This window comes from Penicillium citrinum, assembly GCF_028827155.1.
Source record: "Penicillium citrinum strain IBT 23319 chromosome Unknown utg000005l:1.0-1900146.0:1.0-1900348.0, whole genome shotgun sequence".
NCBI classification, from domain to species: Eukaryota; Fungi; Ascomycota; class Eurotiomycetes; order Eurotiales; family Aspergillaceae; genus Penicillium; species Penicillium citrinum.
In genome coordinates, this window is record NW_026622690.1 from 1,270,349 (window position 1) to 1,290,705 (window position 20,357).

The following is a 20,357-nucleotide window of genomic DNA, read 5'->3' on the forward strand; positions in this document are numbered from 1 at the left end:
CGTGGGGCTCTCCACGAGAAGCGGAATTCTACATCGTACATAACAGCTCCATTTGGAGTTGGGGTGGAATTTTTGATATCAAAGCTGGTAGCTCGTCAATACGCTCAATTTTATTTACTGAGAATGAATCATGTCTCATTATTCCGATCATTATCGGTGGCTAGACCATCATTTGGTCCTCGATTGATCGGATCAAGTCTTTGCCGGAGATTGGCCACATCGAGTAACGTGCAGAAAAGCGCCAAGCTGCCATTGGCCGGGGTGAAAGTTCTAGATATGAGTCGAGTACTTGCTGGTGTGCGTTGAACAGTGATTATATCAGGTATACATGTTATAATGGCTAATTAGAAATATCAATAGCCATACTGTACGCAAATTTTGGGTGATCTGGGGTATGTGACCATATCTAATGTCGTATTGAGAAATTTAAGAAAGAATCGGATATACTGATATAAGTCTACAGTGCCGAAATCATCAAAATTGAGCATCCGGTTCGAGGTGATGATACTCGTGCTTGGGGCCCGCCATTCGCTCCATATAACGATGACAGAAAGGGTCCTGGTGAGAGCGCATATTATCTTTCGGTGAATTTGAAAAAAAAAAGCATACCATCACAGTCTCCAAACTAACAAATAAATAGGTCAATCGCAATAAAAAGTCTCTCGGTCTCTCTTTCGCTCATCCCGATGGCGTTGATATTCTACATCAGCTAGTCCGTGACTGTGACGTCTTAGTGGAGAATTATCTGCCAGGTTCCCTGAAGAAATACAATCTAGACTATGAGACGATGTCAAAGATAAATCCTCGTCTTATATACACCAGTATCACAGGCTATGGGCAAACAGGCCCATACAGCAACAGGCCAGGCTTCGATGTTATGGTTGAGGCGGAATTCGGACTTATGCATTTGACCGGGACGAGAGATGGTCCACCTGTGAAAGTTGGCGTTGCAGTTACGGACTTAACGACCGGGCTCTATGCCTGTAATTCCATTATGGCTGCGTTACTAGCACGTGCAAATACAGGTGAAGGGCAGCATTTGGATGTTTGTCTGAGTGATTGTCAGGTAGCTACTTTGGCGAATATGGGAGAGTCAGTACTTATTAGTGGAGAGAAGGATTCTGGTCGATGGGGAACTGCTCATCGTAAGATCTCATTGTTTTTTATCTTGATGTTTTGGAGTGGAACTAATCCTTGATTCTGCTTCAGCATCGGTCGTTCCTTATCAAGGGTTCAAAACCGCTGATGGTGATATCTTCGTTGGAGGTGCAAACGATCGTCTTTTTGGCATTCTTTGTGACAAGATCGGGAAATCTGAATGGAAAAATGATGATCGCTTCGTGACGAATCATCAGCGCGTACATAACAGAGCTCAACTGGAGCCGTTGATTGAGAACGAGCTGACAAAACGGACAACTCGCGAATGGCAAGATCTGTTCAAGGGCAGTGGTTTGCCATATGCAGCTGTGAATGATGTCCAAGGGACTATGAATCACGAACATGGTATGCATGCTCACTCCAACTCACTCCGCGTAGTTAGTCATGATTGGAATTCTAATTAATGACGCTTCTAGTGCGCGCGAGAGGTATGGTTCAGACCATCGACCATCCATCTTGTGGACCTATCAAAGTCATTAGCACCCCGGTCAAATACTCCAACGCGCAGCCGAATATTCGTTCACCTCCTCCCTTGCTGGGGGAACATACCGCCGAACTTCTGGAAGGTCTTCTTGGGGTGAGCCCTAGCAGGATCAAAGAGCTCAAGAGAAAGGGAGTCGTGGCATAAGAGTCACTAGTTTACTGTAGAATAGCATATACACTAGAATCGTAGATTATTGTAACAGTGTTTGCGTCACATAGCGCGCTTCCAATATTTTTCAAAATGAAAAATGATGATTTTGACAGTATTATTATTTTCAGGAAAAGGTTTCTCATAGCCGGCAGGCTCTACCCAGTGCCGCTTTGAATTTTATGTGTGTTTGATTCCTCTTTCTGAAGAAGAGGACGTTCGTCATCCCGAAATCGCGATTCAGAATGCACACCAGAATGCCGATTATCATTCCCATATTCACCATCGCCAGAGCCATTTTGCTTATCCTCATCCAACAGCTCTTCCAGTGATAGATCAAAATCTTCTGGTTTCAGTTGATTATAGTTCCTGTATCTCTGCCACAGCCATAGAGTCCCTATGGAAAGGGTCACCACGACCAGGGTGATTAGTGCAGTCAATAGCATTATCAAGGATGTGTTTGAAGATTGGGCCTGTGGTCTTGTACCCTCTGGTTCCTCCTCTTCTCCCTTGCCAAAGGGGAATTTCGCATTGGCTTCGTATGTATCATACGCAATCGACAGGTCTGTGGCCTCCACATCCACAATTTCGGTTGTTCGGAGTATGTTTCCTTCTTTGTCAAGTGCTTCAGCCCATATGTATTGACATTCCGTCTCTCCAATGATAAGCTTCGTTTCAAAGCCACTCCGGGGTGCTTCTGCGAGCACTTCATTACCGTCTTCCCATTCAGATTCCTGAGATCCCCGAACAACCCAATGTGCCACCTCTGTCGCGCCGTTCCAGCTAACATAGACAACAATATCGCCATTCTTGTCCCGTCTAGGTGCAATAGCAGGGTCCCACCAGGGGGTTGCAGACCAGTCCATTTTGTAAGCACGATAATTGTCGAGGGCATCGGGAATATCATCGCTGTGCCACGGGGAAAACTGCACATTCATTACTGGCTCCCCAATAGAATTATGCTCCGTGAATGAAGGGCATCGACCCCATCCTATAAAGACATTTCCCAAGTCGTCGACGGATGGCGATAAAGGCTGCATACTCCCTTGACTTTGGGCCTGAAGTTGTGCTGGATGACGAAATTCGCGCAGGAACTTGACTGTAGGTGGCGAGATAGTGTTGTTGATGGCAATATGCAAGCCTCGCGAGCATAAAGCATTACAGTCCCCATGGTTCGTGACCTTGCCATGATTGTCGAACAGTGTTATTTGAGTTTCATCTGTGCCAGGCACGAAGCGAGCGTGGTGCTGCCAACTCATTGTCAACACAGGCTGGATAGGCTCGGACCCGTTTAATACGGGTAATTCAGTGAAATCATTTCGCTTTCCTCCTAATTGCCAAATGATTTCACCGGTGCTCCCGCTAATAAGTAAAATAGAGAATGTATGGCGAATCGATATGAGATAGTTCCCTGCTTGGGTCTAAGAAGTTGAATATGTTAGCTCTTGGAGTGGAAAGTACTGGTGAGGGCAAACCACTAACCTTTTCAATGCTGTTAATGTGATAGGCATCCCACCCAGATCCTATCGGCTCGTAGGAGTCCAAGGGATTGACATGGTCCAAAGCTCGCCAATTAAAGATAACCTCATTCGTCTCAAGGTCTATCTCTTGAAAAACAGCGTCCAGGATGCTGAGACTATGCGGTAGATCCCACTGTGGAAATTCTGATTGTAGTACTCTGATCGAGTTGATGCCAGTCACCAGCGCTGTTCCATTGCCGCTGAATGCGAATTCATGCAAATCACTGTGTACTTGCATGTTCTGTGCTGACACTTTATATCTAAGGCGATATGTGTCGTCGAAAGCGAGGCCATAGCCATCACCAATTCCATAGCCCTTTTCACCTTCCCAGAACGTGAGATACCTCTTGCCTTTGTTCTCTTGAACACGGGTTCCGAATACATTTTGAAAGGACCTGTTCATATATACCGCGCTTAGGTCGTGTGCGTCAAGAATCAAAGGAGTTGCGAGCGGCGAGGTATCGTTGCCATCGTGTCGTAGGAAAATATGAGAGCCCCTGTCGGAAATAGCCTCGCTGTTCCAGACTGTAGCTTGCATGATCGGCGCATATTCATTGCTAGAGTGAAACTCTAGGTGAGGACGGTGGCCGAGCACGCCATCATTGTATTTGTCGTAGTTGGTTGAGATAAAATCCCCGCGTCCTTCCCCAGTGAGCACGGCAATACCCACCCAAATTAAGGGAAGAACCATTCTTCAGATCGGGTTCGAGACTGATGTGACTAGTTTCGTTTGAATATGTCTTGATTATCTGTAGTAGGCCATCTTGGGGACTCCAATCTGTACAATGCGATCAACTATGTATGTTTGCAAAAAGGTCTTCCTTCAAAGTTCGGAGAGGAATTCGCGCTCAAGCATACACTTGTGACAGCTTGCGTACGTCTTGTCAGGGGGTCCACATCTTAAAGTGAACGGGGGTTTGACGGCAATTGTGTTAGGAGGATGCATCAATCAAAGTTGACTCTTATTTCGACATCCATACTTTCAAGAATATATTAATTTGACACAAGAGGTAGCTCTAGCTTGCCCGGCCTCTCAGCCAAATCATAATAAAGTGAGGAAACAAAATTATAAACAATCAGGAGATGTAACAAGCTCACGTCCACACGTGTATCGCGTAACAAAATCTAACCAGTGCGTTTCAAACCCGTCGTCATCAACCTCAGTATATCCCGCGTGTGGAGACTCGCGGGATCCATTAGGATTCGTACTCGTTCCAATAGATATCTTCGTCGTCCAATGCTCCGCTTAACTCTAAACCGATTCCGCCCTAGTCTCTTGGCGCGAGTCGTCAGCCACACTTTTCGGTGGAGGCTGCTCGAGCCATTCGAACCTTGTCGACGTGTTGATTAGAGTATTGCCAATAGACGATCGAGAGGAAACCTCAGCCATCCGCAAAATTTGTCCACTTACGTTCTCATTTCCGCTCTAACTACTTCTGATTTCCGCTCAGTAAGACCACGCAAAGGATCCTCGAGATCAGATTCGTATTCGTTCGGGACTTACGCATAATCGGCCCCAGTCTTGGCAATTGCTTAATTCCTACGGAGTACATACAACAACGAAATCTCCTACGCGTAGATCTTGGCGAATTTCTATTTCTGAATTTACTCACAAGAGTGAGTGGGGTTTTTCTAAGGAAGTCGGATGGTAAAAGGGTTCGATTTAATCATTGTGTTCTTTGGACAATGCTTATCTTGTCTCTTTGAATCTATTTTTTGATTCGGGCACATTCTAATTTTAGACGCCAATATTGCATTGAAATATATCTCGAGTGGAAATGGGAATATCACAATGGAAAATGCTAACTGAATGAGAAGTGGAATATAACACGAAGAGTCAAGCTCACCGAGGTGGACAGTACTTTCAAAAGGTCACATATCACGAGGTGCATTAGGAAAGATGTCCGACCGTATGAAAGGAAGTCTTTGCACTTTAAGCCAGGAGTAAATAAATGCGAGGGCAGCCCAAGTAGCTCGTGTTTCGATCGATTCTTAGGTGCCTTCTATGTCTTCAATATCTGACGTAGGGCTGTCGAGTTGGGCATACACCCTCACAGATCCTACTATTGAGGATTAAGTCTTTTATAGACTCTAGAATAACCATATCGGTGGAATGCGCAATATCGGTGTTCAGATTGACGGATACCCACCTGTACGTGATGTAAGGTCTCTGGTCATCTTCAAGTTGAAATAGGTTGTTAGCCATGTTTGGACGATTTAAAGGTATAATAATTTGAGATTGGATACTTGAGATGAGATGGCAGTTGGAGCTCTTTTATAGGTTTTCGAGTACCTGCTCGAGCTAGCTTCCAGCATTGACAACGATGATTACAATTCTAGTGTCCTATTAAATGGTAACAATGTATGTTATTTTCGGGAGTCTTTGTGTAACTCCGTACAATAGTATCTTTCCCCTTGTGTTTAAATTGAGTGAATAATCACAAAGACTCTTTATTATATAAGCTAGTTTTAACTTCAAAGCTTCTCGATCTCCGCGCAAACCGCATCGACGACACCCTGTGTGTTTGCAGTGCCTCCAAGATCCGGTGTCAATACTCCGGCAGCACACACAGTCTCCACACAATGCATAAGTTTTGCCGCGGCATCTTTCTCTCCAATCCAAATGAGCATTTCCGCAGCTGACCAAAAAGTTGCAACTGGGTTTGCGATACCCTTTCCGGTGATATCAAAAGCGCTACCATGAACAGGCTCGAAGATAGATGGGTTTTTGCGAGTTGGATCCAGGTTACTTGAGGGGGCAACTCCAATAGATCCTGCCAGGCCAGCTGCGAGGTCAGAAAGAATATCCATATGCAGATTGGTTCCAACGATAGTGTCGATTGACTGAGGTTTGGCCACCATTCGAACAGTCATGGCGTCGACGAGCATCTTTTCCCAGGCCACATCGGGAAAATCCTTTGATACCTCCGCGGCAACTTGGTCCCAAAGTACCATGCCGTTTCGCATGGAGTTGCTTTTGGTCACAACAATGAGGTGCTTCTTAGGACGGGACTGAGCCGTCTCAAAGGCAAATCTCATGATGCGTTTAATAGCGACGCGAGTGAACATTGCAACTTCCGTTGCAGCCTCCCATTCTTGTCCAATATGCGAACGCCCACCTTGACCAGAGTACTCGCCTTCGGAATTCTCGCGCACAAGCATCCAGTCAATGCCGTCGGTGGCAGTGTTCAAGGGGCATTTAGTTCCGGGGAATGTCCGTACGGGGCGAACGTTGGCATAAAGCTGCAGTGGCCCACGAATAGCCAGCAGAAGACCCCACAGTGAGATATGATCCGGGACATCTGGATGTTTGTTAAAAGCAAGCTCCAGCTCAATTATTTCTCGCCCTTCTTACCTGGCGCGCCCACTGCTCCAAAAAGACCAGCGTCAAATTTGCGTAGTGTATCTAAGCAGTCGTCCGAGACATATTGGCCCGTCTCTTTATAGTACTTAGTACCCCAGGGGATATGAGTGAAATCAATTTGGAAAGTGCCCAATTTTTGGGCAAGTTTCTCAACGACTTGGATGGTGGCGTTGACCACTTCGGGACCAATTCCGTCTCCAGGAATGGAGGCTATGCGATATGTTGGTGACATGCTGAAATCTTTTTAAATCCAAGTAAATTTCATATAAGAAGAAAGGAAATAGACTAGGGGTATACATCTTGTATTTAAGTATAGAAGTAAATTGTTTTTGCGGGGCACTGAAATCGGGTTGAGGCTGATAGTTCGGGCCGTCGGCAGAACTTTCAGGCGACTTCATCTCCCGCCACTCTAACAGCTCTCTGTCAACGAACTCGAAGATTTCACGTCTTCATTCATTTGCACATAGAGTCGAAATGCCGAAGACCAGTGAGAAGAAGCCTGGGAGGATTACGATTGCATGTAATGCTTGTCGCTCTAGGAAGCAGAAAGTAAGTGGCCTGTCAAAGAGCCAATATTCACTTGCCACTAACACATTTCTTCACTCCTCATTAGTGCAGTGGAGATAAGTATGGTTTAGATCTCGAGTATGATAAAACTCTGCCGGTTTACTGACATGATGAAAGGCCTGTATGCGGACAATGCTTAGAGCATAACCGGCCTTGTGATTGGCCAGAACAGTTGCGTCGGTATGTTAAGAGAAGATCGGACTCATACCAATTCCACCCATTCACTCATCGATGATGTACTACAGCGGGCCCACAAAGGGGCACGTCGAAGCATTGGAGCATCGATTACAAGTCACAGAAGGGGCTCTACTTCGCCTACTTTCCCAGGTCTCTGACAGCCAGCTATCGAATGCATTTCCACGGGATGGTGCCACCAACCGTGATGGCAATCTAGCTACTTATATGCCCCTAGCCAGACTTGAGCGGAGAGGGGCAGATGACTGGTCTCATTTCCCCCTCGATAGTGCTCAGAATGTTCGAGATTGGCAGCATTTTTTGGTCGGCCAATCCTCAATGGATGCTGGGTTTCCCCCATATGAGGCTGAACAATCTCCCGTCCTACGTCAAGGTAATAGCGGCGTCAAAAGAAAACATAGTGATAGTGATCTAGATGGTAATCGGATCTCTTCTTTGGATCACAAGGTTCCCTCCATATTATCAGCGAAAGGAGCCTCCTCTCATCACCATTACGAACAAGCGATGCCATCACCAATTAGCAGCCGTCCACAATTGGATCAATACTGGTTATCATTTGAAGCTGCAACGAAAAGATCCCAGCTTGAGAACAATATCGACCTTTCTGCGCCGTTAGCTGTGCCAACAGGTAGTCTGGTGGAATTAGCGGAGACACAGCCAACTCAAAGCAATAGCAGCTGGGAGGGTGCACCTTCGGCAAAATTCCAACAACAGTTTCTTTGGTGAGCTTTGTGCTTTGTCAAAAACTTGAGCTAAGGAGAAGAGATAGAAGCTGGGCCAAGAAACCAATAACCTCGTTCTGTCAGCCATAACGGCTATTCTGTCATCCCGGAAATCCCCCAGTGTCGCCCCGCAAAATACTCGGCCAAAGGACCTATGCGGTGCGCTCTCATGGAACCAGCCCAGATTCCCCGCAATCTGTCATTTCTGGGGCACTTGCAATGGCTAAAATCGACTGTTCATAGGCACCCAGTGGACAGACCCACAGCGGGGGTTGGACAATTCAGTGAATTCAACAGCAGAGGTCAGTCGAGCGTGCAAAGATGATCCAAAGACATATCTCCTCGTTCCTCTGTTTCTTTCCAGCGCCGAAAAGAAAAGATACTTCTGCTTTTTACCTCAAGGAAGATGCCTATTAACAAGGTACTACCATGAGAGCTTCATTTGGTCTTATCTGACTGACCTCTTTCGTAGGTAATTGTAGTCGGGGCCGGGCCGTCAGGACTGATTCTTGGTCTGTTGCTGGCAAAGGAAGGAATTGAGGTTGAGCTGCTCGATGCTGGCGCTCAGCTGGATGAACAACCTCGCGCAGCCCACTACGCTACTGCTGCCGCCTATGAGCTGGCACGAGCGGGTGTTCTTGAAGACGTAAAGACTCGAGGTCTTCACCCCAAGAACTTCGCCTGGAGGAAGATAGATACAACATTCATTGCTGGTGTTCATCATGACTCTTTACCTGAGGATTATCCTTACAAGATGGTTGTACTTCCTCTTGACCGGCTAGGAAAGTTATTATACGAGCATATCCAACGCCAACCTACGGCTGATGTCAAATGGTCGCACCGAGTGGTGAAAGTTGGGCAGAGCCAGAGTAAAGCATGGGTCGACGTCGAAACACCGGATGGCTTGAAGCGTTCAGAGGCCGACTACGTCGTTGGCTGCGATGGGGCAAGCAGTACAGTCCGATGCGAGTTATTTGGTCCTGAATATCCAGGCGAGACGCTCAATGCGCAGATAGTCGCTACGAATGTTCGTAACACTCAATCTCGCGGTTTATGCCCAGCTATTAACAACATGAATAGGTCTATTATGACTTTGATCGCTATGGCTATTGGGATTCTAACTTTATCGTGCATCCGAAAAATTACTACATGGCAGCCAAGATAACCACAGAAGGACTCTATCGAGTCACATATGGGGACATCCCGGGTCTCAGCAGAGAAGAATATATCGCGCGACAACCACAGCGATATGAAGAAATTTTGCCGGGTAATCCAAAGCCAGGCGAGTACCGCATTACGAATATCAGCCCTTATAAATTACAACAGCGATGTGCCCCATCCTTCCGTCTAGGAAGAATCCTTCTCGCGGCCGATGCAGCACATCTTTGTAACCCTTTGTGAGATTACTCTTCATCTTTCTGCAGTATTGGTAGAGCTCGTCTAACATTATCATTTTAGTGGTGGGCTAGGGCTAACTGGCGGGATTGTTGACGTCGGTAACCTCTTCGATGCCTTCATTGGGATTCACAAGGGCCTTGCAGATGAAGGAATACTCGATAAGTATAGCGAGATCCGGAAGCGCATCTGGGAAGAGATCATTGATCCTATGTCACGAGAAAACTTTCGACGCTTGCATGACCAGGATCCTGAACAGGCTCGACAAAAGGACGAATTTTTTCAGCTTTGTATCAAGGCAGAGGGGGATAGTAAACTTTCGCAGGAGCTCGCGCTGGTGAGACTGCCAAATACTCAATTCTTGGTTCACTGTAATCTAACCTTCACAGGGTCTGGATATTTTGAAGCACGATATGACACAATACTACTCCAAAAACGCCAATCTCGACCTCCGAGGTTCTCATCTGTGATTTAGTCTGATTCGGTTCGGATGGCTCACCCCGATCTTCATGGGATGTACCCTCGTGAATCATGTATAGTCTAGTAAACTTCGATTCAAAAAGACAGAACCGTCATCAAATGCAAATTAGCCATGGGTATGGCTCGCAAACAAATACAGTAGTACCTACGTAGTCGTAGTTACTGGTAACTACTCCCGGCGTCTCTTTCACAGTGGGACTGATAGACCTTCGGTCTTTCGGCTTATTAAAGGCCGCAGTGACGACAGAAACTAGAGAAACTATGAAACTGTAAGAATTGCCTGTCGTTACAACGCATGGATTTCTCACTAACCTTCGGTCCGAGCGCTATGGGCGGCCCAGTGCGTAATTGGGTACTTCCTGGCCACTCGGACCCTTCCCACGTTCACGAATGCCGTGCAGACATGCGGGAATCTCACGTTGAATATCCGTTAATAACTATTGGTGACGGGGGTCTCTCGTCTAGAGTAATTGACGAGTCGGTGTGAGATTGTTGAGGCGTATACTACCGCGTCTTTGATCTTGCTTGAGAGTAATCGGATCGGTCCTGGGCCTGGTATACTTTCGAACTTTGTCGTCCACATCATGGTGTTCCCGAAAAGTGGAATTGTATATCTTCTGATTGGACCCAGGGGTTTATTACAATACATTGGGTGCTTATCGATTGAGCAATGCCCCCATAGAGTCACAACTTCCTCCCTTTTCCCTTGGCATATGTACTCAAGACCTACTAGGTCTTGAGTACTTTAATAAAGTTCCCCGGGGCTGCCAGTAACTTATTAAGGCAACATTTACAAATGTAAGATCTTTGAGAAAAGAAAGAACCACGACAATGAGCTTGTAATTCTTATGTGACGAGTGGAGAACGGCCTCGGCTGTCGCTTCGCCCAAAGTTGTTCGTGCGGGCTGTTTTGCCGAGCGATTCGCTTCGGCACGCCGTGCTTATTATCATCAGAGTTCATTTTATTCCGATAAGCAAACTCGAGTAACTAATGTCTAAGTTAGATACTCTCAAATACTTTCCGAGTATGCACTATACTAGTGTGATATATTTGTCCTCGGAATTTTCTTCGACAAAAGTCTGCCGGCTCCGAGTCGGTCAACGGCTCTTTTGCTCCCGATATGACCGCAAAATCCGGATTAATATAGATATAGCGGGGGCAAAGGGTGTCTAAGCCATCCGTTCACCTAAATTGCCAGTTTCCAGTGCCGATCAAACGCCCTGAGGCAACATAAGCCCCGCAAACCCCTTATACGACTACGATACTCCCCGTTCCTGGTCATGGTTGTTGTCTCAGATGTAAAGTTTGAACCCCAGATATTGTGCGGAGCATTTACCCTAACAAGAAAAGTTTGAATATAGTTACACCAGGTACGCAATAAGTGAGCTGCCCGAAGGGTATTAGCCTTTAAGGAATGGAATTGGCCTTTCTTCATGCATAATAATCAATGTGTATGTAATCCCGGTAACCGTTGGCAGTGGCTTGAAAGGTTACATTTGATGGACTATAGAATGATCTAACCCTTGCATTGAACGAAGCATAATCATAACGATTTTCTGGGATTTACCGCAAGTCAAAAGTCCGGTTTTTTTTCATTCTTTTATATGAATTGGGACGCCGGTGAGAAGCCTCATGGGGGCCGGCAGGAGCCGACGGCCCTTGATAGTTCGTGGTCAATGCGCGTAACCGGCTTTTTAGATTTCATTTGATTCGTTGCATTTTCAAGTACGCGGGGCCCCGGATTCTCGATTATGTTTGATATCTAGAGCGCAGGCCAGTGGCTTTTCGCTGAGTGAGCTATTGCAATTCTGTTGAGGCCGCAGACGATGTTTAATACATTTGTTGGTATCAGTAATAGCGAGTCAGCTCAGAACCCAACAGAGCGACGTCGTTCTATCGTCACTAAAGCCTGCGTTGAATGTCGCAGGCGCAAAACTAAATGTGTTGGCACTCAGCCTTGCACGGGTTGTTTGGCCTGCAACGTTGAATGTGTTTTCCCTGAATTTCGCCGAAGAGGGAGGAAGTCAGTACATGAGGTCTTCTTTATTGATGATTGTTATCAAAACTAACAATGTTGCACGGTAGGAGTCAAAAAGCAACAGCTAATGCTACTCCGATTGGAGACTATGAGGCAGTGGTCAAGCTCATTTTTCCAAATACCTCTATAAACACGCTCAAGAATCTTTCTCGGACAAATCTATTAGAGCAAGCCCAGTTAGAAAGTGACTTTACTCCCGGAACAAGCAATCATAGCTCATCGGTTGCAAGCCCCGATATTGCGCTAAGTCATCAGTCGCGATGCGTGCCGAACTCAGATGCCAATGATCGACTATATCAACTGCAGTATCACAGCCCAACTAATATCCAAAGGGATGAGACTTCGGCAGAAGGTCAAACGCCGGTAGAAGAAGAAATAAATGCCCTATCGTTTACCGAGCCTCCTATATCTTCTTTTGTGGGCATTTCATCTGTCGACTTGGCTGTCAGAGTTCTGACGAAAATCCTTCCAATCCGGCTAGACAAGCAGTCCATGCCAGAGAACGAGGAATTTGAAACCTTCGCAGATTGCCCAGCAATTCTTCCTTCTAGCATTAGCCCAATATGCTCCTACCGCGAAGAGCAACGTTTGATAGATGCTTACTTTGCGGGAACACACGTTTTTATTCCTATAATACATGAGCCCAGCTTTCGCAGTAGATATCTGGCTCATCACGGAACTCATGATCGATCATGGCTCGCACTTTTAAACATTGTCCTCGCGCTCGGTAGCATCACCTCATCACCGGGAGACTCTGAAGAGGACTTGCAATATTTTTCCCTAGCGCAACAGTATCTTTCTCTGGATAGCTTTGGAAATGGTCGACTGGAAACTTTACAAACCCTTCTACTCATGGGAGGCCAGTATCTGTATTTCAGAAATCGACCAAATATGGCCTCGGCATTACTTGGAGCTTGCTATCGAATTGCCAGTGCCCTCGGATTACATATTCAGCGCCCTGGAGGCTCTGAGGGAGGATTGTGTTCCCAAGAAGAACATAAACGCCGGAACTGGTGGGCTCTCTATGTTCTTGATACTTGGGGCTCCATAACTTTAGGACGGCCCTCACTCGCACATGGACCAACTGTAGATCTACCTCGCAACATTCTCGATGATCAGGTAAGGGTTGACAAGAGAGTTAATCCTACTTATTGATTCTATCAAAGCAAAGAACGCCGAATCTGCTAACTCTATTGGGTATTTAGGGCGAGATACTACCACTCGCGGTGCCCACAATCCATTCTCCGCTTATACATAACATCCAGCTATGCAGAATCATTAATCGTATCCAAGATCGCCTGCTTGTCAACTCTACTATGGCAGATGATGAGCTTCAACATTACGATGAATCATTGCTATCCTGGTTCGACAGCCTACCGCCATTTCTGCAATCTGTCAATATCTGTCCACCTGATCTTCAGGATGCTCGGATAGTTCTGAAATGGAGGTATCACAATATCCGATTTCTGTTGTATCGACCAATACTTTTAGATACTGTGATTCGAAAGGCCACATTCGATGACCTCACTTTGAACGAACGAACAGCCGTCTCAAAGTGCCGAGACATCGCCATGGAGGCCATTTACGATATTAAATCCGAATGGCGACCCAATAAGATATGTTGCTTGAACGCTGTTGGATTTCTGTTCCAAGCCTGCCTGATACCTTTGATGGCAATTGCGGTCGAATCAAAAGATAGCCCTGACTACCAAAGCTGGTGCAATCAAGTTCAAGCAGGAATAGATGTTTGTAACGAGATGTCACAATTCAGTCTAGCGGGTCCAAGAACCAAAGATTTCCTCAGTCAACTCTTCGTCGCTGTCTTGAATGGTTCAACAGAGTCTTTCGATCATCAAATGGGCGTAGATGATCGACCATCGATGGAAACATTAATGGGTCTCTTTGCCGGTGAATGGGATCAGTTGAATCAATATGACATTTTGGGACAAATTAGTACTCCCGACAACTCGTATCTTGATCAGCAGGTTCTTGATCAATACTATCTACCGAATGATATCTAATAATTTTGATTTGGAATTTCGAAAAATTATCGTGTCGTACTACCTGCAAGATCTCCTGTAGAATTTTTGTTCCGCCCCATGCTCGGAGACCATAGGTACTTCGACGGTTCATTTTAGTTGCCTCAGATATTAGTGATTCTATTCATCAAAACTGTCCATAGTCTGACTTGGTCTAGCTCTAGATAGTTAAACATTTGCATACTGCGGAGGGTTATTTCAAGCATAGATTCCTCTTTCCTGCTGGACTCGAAAGGGACATTACAAATGAAGCTTCCAGGTCCCCCTTTTGATATTCAGTTGTCCAGTTCATCTATCTCGCCGCATACCATTGTTACATAAATTATGCCTAAGTCCTAGTCTTTGAACCAATTTTGAGGATAACATATACTAATTGAATTATGGAGAATGCATCGGAACCAGTAGCTTTAGAAATCTCATGTTGGTTCAGCCCATTTCGCTTTCAATTCCTTTTCTCTTTGTTTGTAAGTGTGGTTCACATAAAGACGCTTAATACTAATGGCATTGTCAAGCTTCTTAACTTGAAAGAGCAAGTGATGCTTTGTCACTAGACATCCTTCCATCCTTGAGATTATAAAACCAGCCACTTTCCACGCTTCTCAATCTCCCGCATTCAAACCATTTTACCTCCATCTCATATAGTCTCGATCCCCAAACAGTCGAGTGGACATCAACTTGCTTCGATAGAATCCATCGAATAGTTGTCACAATGGTATACAGTAGCGCTCTCTGGCTTAACGTCAACTTCGTTCCCGCGGACAGCGATCTGTCGGACAGGGGAATTCTCCGAGAAATACTCGAATCAATCAATAATCGACAGGTTGTGATCTCCAGACAACCTTTAAGCTCTCATTTATCATGTGTTTCCTCTATCCAGATAGATGGGCCTTTCCATAGTGTGCAGGACATCTATAGAGAAGCTGGTAGTATTGCTGAGGGATGGTTAAGAACAGTAAATGGAAACGGTCTGCCGTTTTCGCGCTGGGATATCTTCAAGGTTTGAATTCAAATGGTTTCATATTTGGAATATTTTCAATCCCCTTGATAGTGAAAAGACTTAATTTTACTCTCAATTTTGCTGAGGACGTCAGCCGGCAGAATAACTGCTCTCTTACGAGCACATACAGAGCATATAACAGTTGTAAGTTTTCCCTTGGCTTTTGACCTTTTGTCGTCTTCCTGATGACATTGGACGCTAAAATCACCGCAGCCTCACGACGTAAGGACTTGAGGATAAACTTCTCCAAGATTTCAAGGTTTCATGTCAAATAATTAGCTAAACAAAGATTTTCACGATGATCTAGCATACATACATTTATCTCAGAAGCTTTGGCTTCCTACGGTCCTACAATTGTAGATAGAATGAAAACTATAAAGTAATCTCCAGATACTATCTGATTTGTGGGATTTCATATAGCATAACCTGTCAAAGTCATTCCTAGACAGCTTGAAGTTTTGAGGGTCTCATACATGTAACACTTAAACTTTTGTGAGGAAGTGCCATTTGAATTTAATCTTCATTCCTAAGTACAGCATGGTGTATAATTATCATTTCTTTGTATACTTTTTATTTTTCATCTGTCATTGTTTAGATAAATCGACTGCCCTCTAATTATGGCTTAAATTTTTTTTTTTTGGCCTTCTAGATTTCATTCTCTTGATAGTATAGATATCCACTAGCCATAATTCTATTCATACTGGAATCATGCCAGGTTATTCCTTTCCACTCGTGCAATAGACCACAATCAAACTTTGAGCCTCAGCGAAAAAAAAAAGTAACATATGTTTTGAAAACTATTCTCAGAGCGATCACGAATAAACAAGTGGTAGTCACGGCGTTCGAAGAGTTCACGAGGAAACCTTTGACCTTTAACAGCCCTGTCAAAGGATATTATTTACTACAACCTTTACTAGTAGTAAACAATATCCGTAATATGAAAAATGAGCCGTATTTCGGGACGGAACGTTATGTGAGGGACTTGGCAGCGAATTTGTCACTCATGGCTTAGCGTTTATAATATTGGATCCTCAATCGACTGAGACTTTATCCTCCTAGTCTTGAGTTTTGCAATCTCCGTTAAAACAGATTTACAAAGGAGACTCGCCCAATAATTCTCTCAGGTGTGTAGTGCATCCATCTAATTGGAATTAAATTTGTCATGGTATCGATCTGCTATGTGGACGTGGAGGTTCAGCAAGACTGACGAGTGAAGAAGACCACCCTTCTTACTACCTGGATTGTATTTTTACTCTAACATTTCCAGCATTATAATTAAGATTCCATAATATAAAATAACAAAGAGAATGAACATTTTGGTTGAAAATTTCGGTAAGACAATAATTCAAATCTAACACGGATAAATATCAAATTACAGGCCAAATAACAGACAATGCGATTGATACTATCAAAGAATCCTATATTGTTGGAGATTTACCTTCTAGTGAGGTAGGCCCACCGTTCGAATAAAAGAGCTTGCTATTTGGAAGTATTGATAGGTCTTTGTTCTCTGCCCCAGAACCCTCAAAAATCTTTATCCCATAAATCACTGCCTATTATTCAAAGAGAACCAACGTGAAAGAAGCAAGACAATACCTTCACTCGAACAATACCTTTGAGGAGAATATTATCAAGGACAAAAACAAAGAAAAAATGAGACATTTCTGGCCAAAATTAATCTCGAATCCAGCTATATAAGATCCCAAGGTTCCAGTCGAATCACAAATTCCATTCAAACATCAACTGACATCGCAAAGAAATAACTTGAATTACAATAGCAAGTAAGTCCATCGATCCCACTAGCACCCACAATAACCTTCCAGATAATACTATCAACCAGTTCCAACAATATGTCTTCTCCATCCTCAGATCCCAGCTCGGATGATTTTAACTTGTACTGGGTCATCTTCTACTTCGATGAGTCCCAGCGTGGATGGACTGATCGACAACTTCTAGGCAAAATGCTGCACGACCTTGAGAATCCCCTCGCCATTACTTGGACCCCTTATAATCCCGGTGTTGATGAGCCATTTCAATACTCGCTTTTGGTCATCTCTGTTGGGGATACCCTCGCTGAACTCATTGAAAGTGCTCGCGAAATCCTTGTTGAATATATCAGAATAGATGGCACTGATCACGCTCCCTTCAAGGAGATGCTTTTCCCGCCTCTCAACTAAACTTGAGACCCTTTATACTTCTTTTCTCTCGTCTTTCAAGGCCTTTGTCGCTTATCTCCATTGGGTTCATTTACTGGTACTTTGCTGAGGGCATTAGTCGGTACTCATACCCGCAGCCTCACGATGCAAACTTCAGTAACTACGTATTACATTAATGCAGTACCAACCGAGGTAGGTACTGGTTATTATTTATGGATGTTATATGGGGATAGTTAGAGCTAGAAATAAATCGAAGTTTTCAAGCAGGATGAAAGTAACTTATTGTAAATTTAGAATAATCCGTTCTTCTATCCACGACTGGTAGTAGAGAATTCTGTAGCCCGCGCTCGCTAGTTAATGTACCACTTGGGTAATAGTATGAAACAATAGTCTAGAAATTAGGATACTGCTGTCCAATTATATCGAACAAAGAGTCAAAATTTGCCCCCTGAAGTAGATCAACCATATTCAAATCAAAATTCGAGCCACCGGGTAGTTGCCTATCATCCATTTGCTGAAAATCAAGTGCCAAAGAAGAGGGAGTCTCTGCGGGAAATGGTTCTCCAAGGGTTGCAGATTGGTGAGAACCCTGCGTGGGGTAATTTCCAGATCGGAAGCCTGAATTAGCCGAACCTCCCAAGTCCACCATCAATGATGATTGAGACGTCTCTGGTTGTGATGCGTTTATTTGAACTCTGGTATCGCTGGGTGATACTGGGTCGGGACTTTGGAACTCGATCGAATGACGGTCAAGTTTGGCTCGTTTTTGCTTTCGTTGCTCTAATGGATCCAGTGTTTCTGCTTCACCGTGTCTTCGCATGTATGAATGTGACGTTTTGGCATCTTTTGGCTCGTTTTGAGCCTGTCTGATTTTGGCAGCTAATACAGATAGCGCGATCTGACAATGTTTAGCCGTTTCCCACTGGATAGACATTCGGTCTAAAAGCTTCGAGCAAGCATCAATCTCCCTACCAACGTTAGCAGTAGTCTAAATCACAAATACGGCATGGCGCTCTTTCGACGTACTGGAGACCCTTCGCAACGACATATTGGTTCAGCTGACAAGCAAAGGCTAGCACCAATCCCGACATCCACGCTGCAGAGAGGAAGCCAGGCCAGAACAAAGCCTGTCCGCTATCAACTTGGCTTTGTAATGCAGCTAGGATAACTCTGGCGGCGCCAATACATGTCTGCAACCCTGAGCCGAATTCCGCGGTTGTTGGGTCCGAAGATAGTGAAGGTCGATGAATGATAAGAATTAAGTGTTGATAGAGCACGGTAAAGAATGGACCGAATTCAAATGGGTTATCAATGCTCGCTGTATTGCCTGTAGTCTTTCCTTGAAGCTCCAGGGGCAGAGTATTCCACCATTTATGCACGTCTGTCACCAAGAAAAGAACCGAGCTCCTACGGACTGAGCGAACGAGTATTGATTTATGGAACAATTCCAATGCTCGGCCAGTGAGTGTTCCAGAGTCGACATAACTCGCCAAAATTAGCTCCTTCTTGCGATTTTCAGCCTCGAGCGAGGCTCCTGGTTGGTTTTCGGATGGCTCAGGTGGCAGGATATTTTCTTCTGTTCTTTGGCCACTATCAGCACCACCCAGCGGTGTATGCGTCACTCGTAAGTGATTTTCATCCGCACTTGAGCCCACTTTCCTTGGAGAATGAATCTCCGCTGCTGCGGGTAGACAAACATCAATGTCTGAGTCTTGTATTCCAAGTGGCAAGCCCAGTGCTTGGCTTAAGTAGCGATCAATCGCATACGCGCACCAGAATATACGTTTTCTCAGCTGTCTGTCATGAGATGAAAGCTGTGTATAGCGAAATGGACAACGATGAAGACCAGCATGAAGGACAGATCGTAGTACACATCCGCCGAAGGTCGACGCTAGTCTAAGTGACATTTTCGCGACAAGGTAAACCTGAATGGCAAGCAGTGCTTGCACCGAAACGATGTCATGCCGACTTGCTAGGACTGCAAGCAATGAAGTCATGCTAGCCGGTGACTGAATCTGAGATTCAGCTGGTAACTTCAGATCCGGACGGAGAAGACTTCCGAGATTGAAGATGCATTGGAGAATCACTGTCCAGCAGATACTCCGATGATCCGGAGGATGATCGTCTTGGCTTGGTTCATTTGGCATATCTCGCGAGTATAACCTTTCCATGGCCTGCAAAAAGGTAGGCCCGTGTAGAAATGGAAAAAGAGGATGCCAGACTTTGAAATAAGCCATCATTAATTCCTTGGCTAGATCCAATTCTGGAGCTTGACCCAGGGAAGATGCGATTGTTGAGTCATATGTCCAGTTGGTATTTGATTCTCTCGCCTCCGCAGAAAAGGATGGCTCGACGCGGGAAGACGCTGTGCGACATCGATTGTGCTGAGGCGAATCTTCTGCGCCAACAAGGGTATCTTCTGCTGGTGGGAATCCTGTTTCCGGAGACCCTTGAGCATCTTCACCTTTAGAAAATGCTCGTCTAACGGTGTTGACGAAGTAAACGCCACTGGACGAACCCACAAACTGGCTGTCTTCATTCGAGTTGGCCGTCAAGGAACCAATTTCGGAGGTCCCGGGCACATACTCTGGCGGTTCCATTGATAACCGAGCATTTCGCCCTGTCGAGCGAGTAGAAAATTTTCAATATTGCCCGTTTCTTCTCTGCAAAGTCGAAAAAGCCTTCGTCGAGTTCGATTAGGGAGGTCGGCACGCTTAGTCATGGCACGTCTCCGTCGTTTACATCTCCGATTTGATATGGAAAAATAATAAAACCTCGTTTTAAACACATGTCTTACGAAAATAACGTGGAGAAAAAAAAAACAGGGCTCTCGGCCATCCCATTTGGTTCACAAAGCTACACTTTCAAATCCAAGAGTAGAGATAGGAGCTAACGAGACCCTCCCGTAAGTAATCTATGTTACAATGTAAGAAAAGACGGGGGCATACTAGGGAGCGATAACGTGAAAGCAGATTCAGGGGATAGGAAGAGAAAGACGTCACAACTCCCTCCCAAAGGGTAAAAAGAAGAAAGAGGCATAGAAAGCAAGATAAAAGAAGATCTTAAGAAACCCACGTCCAGCGCCTAGGAAGAA

At 45.0% G+C, this 20,357-nt stretch overlaps 8 protein-coding genes across 8 annotated transcripts; 5 read left to right on the plus strand and 3 right to left on the minus strand.

The window, feature by feature from the left end:
• Positions 1–994: 994 nt before the first annotated feature.
• On the plus strand, positions 995–1,786 carry N7469_006311 (CaiB/BaiF CoA transferase family protein; the record flags this gene model as incomplete). The annotated part of the gene is made up of 3 exons (XM_056645229.1): positions 995–1,145; positions 1,210–1,503; positions 1,575–1,786. 3 exons carry the CDS (start codon positions 995–997, stop codon positions 1,784–1,786), a joined length of 657 nt encoding a protein of 218 aa, XP_056500467.1.
• A 161-nt stretch (positions 1,787–1,947) lies between these two features.
• On the minus strand, positions 1,948–4,000 carry N7469_006312 (arylsulfotransferase; the record flags this gene model as incomplete). The annotated part of the gene is made up of 2 exons (XM_056645230.1): positions 1,948–3,210; positions 3,272–4,000. The coding sequence occupies 2 exons, from the start codon at positions 3,998–4,000 to the stop codon at positions 1,948–1,950; spliced, it is 1,992 nt and encodes a 663-aa protein (XP_056500468.1).
• Positions 4,001–5,784: 1,784 nt separating this feature from the next.
• N7469_006313 (isocitrate/isopropylmalate dehydrogenase family protein) lies at positions 5,785–6,905 on the minus strand (the record flags this gene model as incomplete). Its single annotated transcript, XM_056645231.1, has 2 exons — positions 5,785–6,611; positions 6,665–6,905. The coding sequence occupies 2 exons, from the start codon at positions 6,903–6,905 to the stop codon at positions 5,785–5,787; spliced, it is 1,068 nt and encodes a 355-aa protein (XP_056500469.1).
• Positions 6,906–7,147: 242 nt separating this feature from the next.
• Positions 7,148–8,161, plus strand: N7469_006314 (Zn(II)2Cys6 transcription factor domain-containing protein; the record flags this gene model as incomplete). The annotated part of the gene is made up of 3 exons (XM_056645232.1): positions 7,148–7,222; positions 7,287–7,300; positions 7,486–8,161. 3 exons carry the CDS (start codon positions 7,148–7,150, stop codon positions 8,159–8,161), a joined length of 765 nt encoding a protein of 254 aa, XP_056500470.1.
• A 402-nt stretch (positions 8,162–8,563) lies between these two features.
• On the plus strand, positions 8,564–10,022 carry N7469_006315 (FAD-dependent oxidoreductase; the record flags this gene model as incomplete). The annotated part of the gene is made up of 5 exons (XM_056645233.1): positions 8,564–8,578; positions 8,630–9,184; positions 9,238–9,554; positions 9,616–9,889; positions 9,942–10,022. The coding sequence occupies 5 exons, from the start codon at positions 8,564–8,566 to the stop codon at positions 10,020–10,022; spliced, it is 1,242 nt and encodes a 413-aa protein (XP_056500471.1).
• A 2,082-nt stretch (positions 10,023–12,104) lies between these two features.
• On the plus strand, positions 12,105–14,092 carry N7469_006316 (fungal specific transcription factor domain-containing protein; the record flags this gene model as incomplete). The annotated part of the gene is made up of 2 exons (XM_056645234.1): positions 12,105–13,190; positions 13,277–14,092. 2 exons carry the CDS (start codon positions 12,105–12,107, stop codon positions 14,090–14,092), a joined length of 1,902 nt encoding a protein of 633 aa, XP_056500472.1.
• A 2,865-nt stretch (positions 14,093–16,957) lies between these two features.
• On the plus strand, positions 16,958–17,284 carry N7469_006317 (uncharacterized protein; the record flags this gene model as incomplete). Its single annotated transcript, XM_056645235.1, has 1 exon — positions 16,958–17,284. The coding sequence occupies one exon, from the start codon at positions 16,958–16,960 to the stop codon at positions 17,282–17,284; it is 327 nt and encodes a 108-aa protein (XP_056500473.1).
• Positions 17,285–17,654: 370 nt separating this feature from the next.
• On the minus strand, positions 17,655–19,863 carry N7469_006318 (transcription factor domain-containing protein; the record flags this gene model as incomplete). Its single annotated transcript, XM_056645236.1, has 2 exons — positions 17,655–18,231; positions 18,290–19,863. 2 exons carry the CDS (start codon positions 19,861–19,863, stop codon positions 17,655–17,657), a joined length of 2,151 nt encoding a protein of 716 aa, XP_056500474.1.
• Between the last annotated feature and the right edge of the window lie 494 nt (positions 19,864–20,357).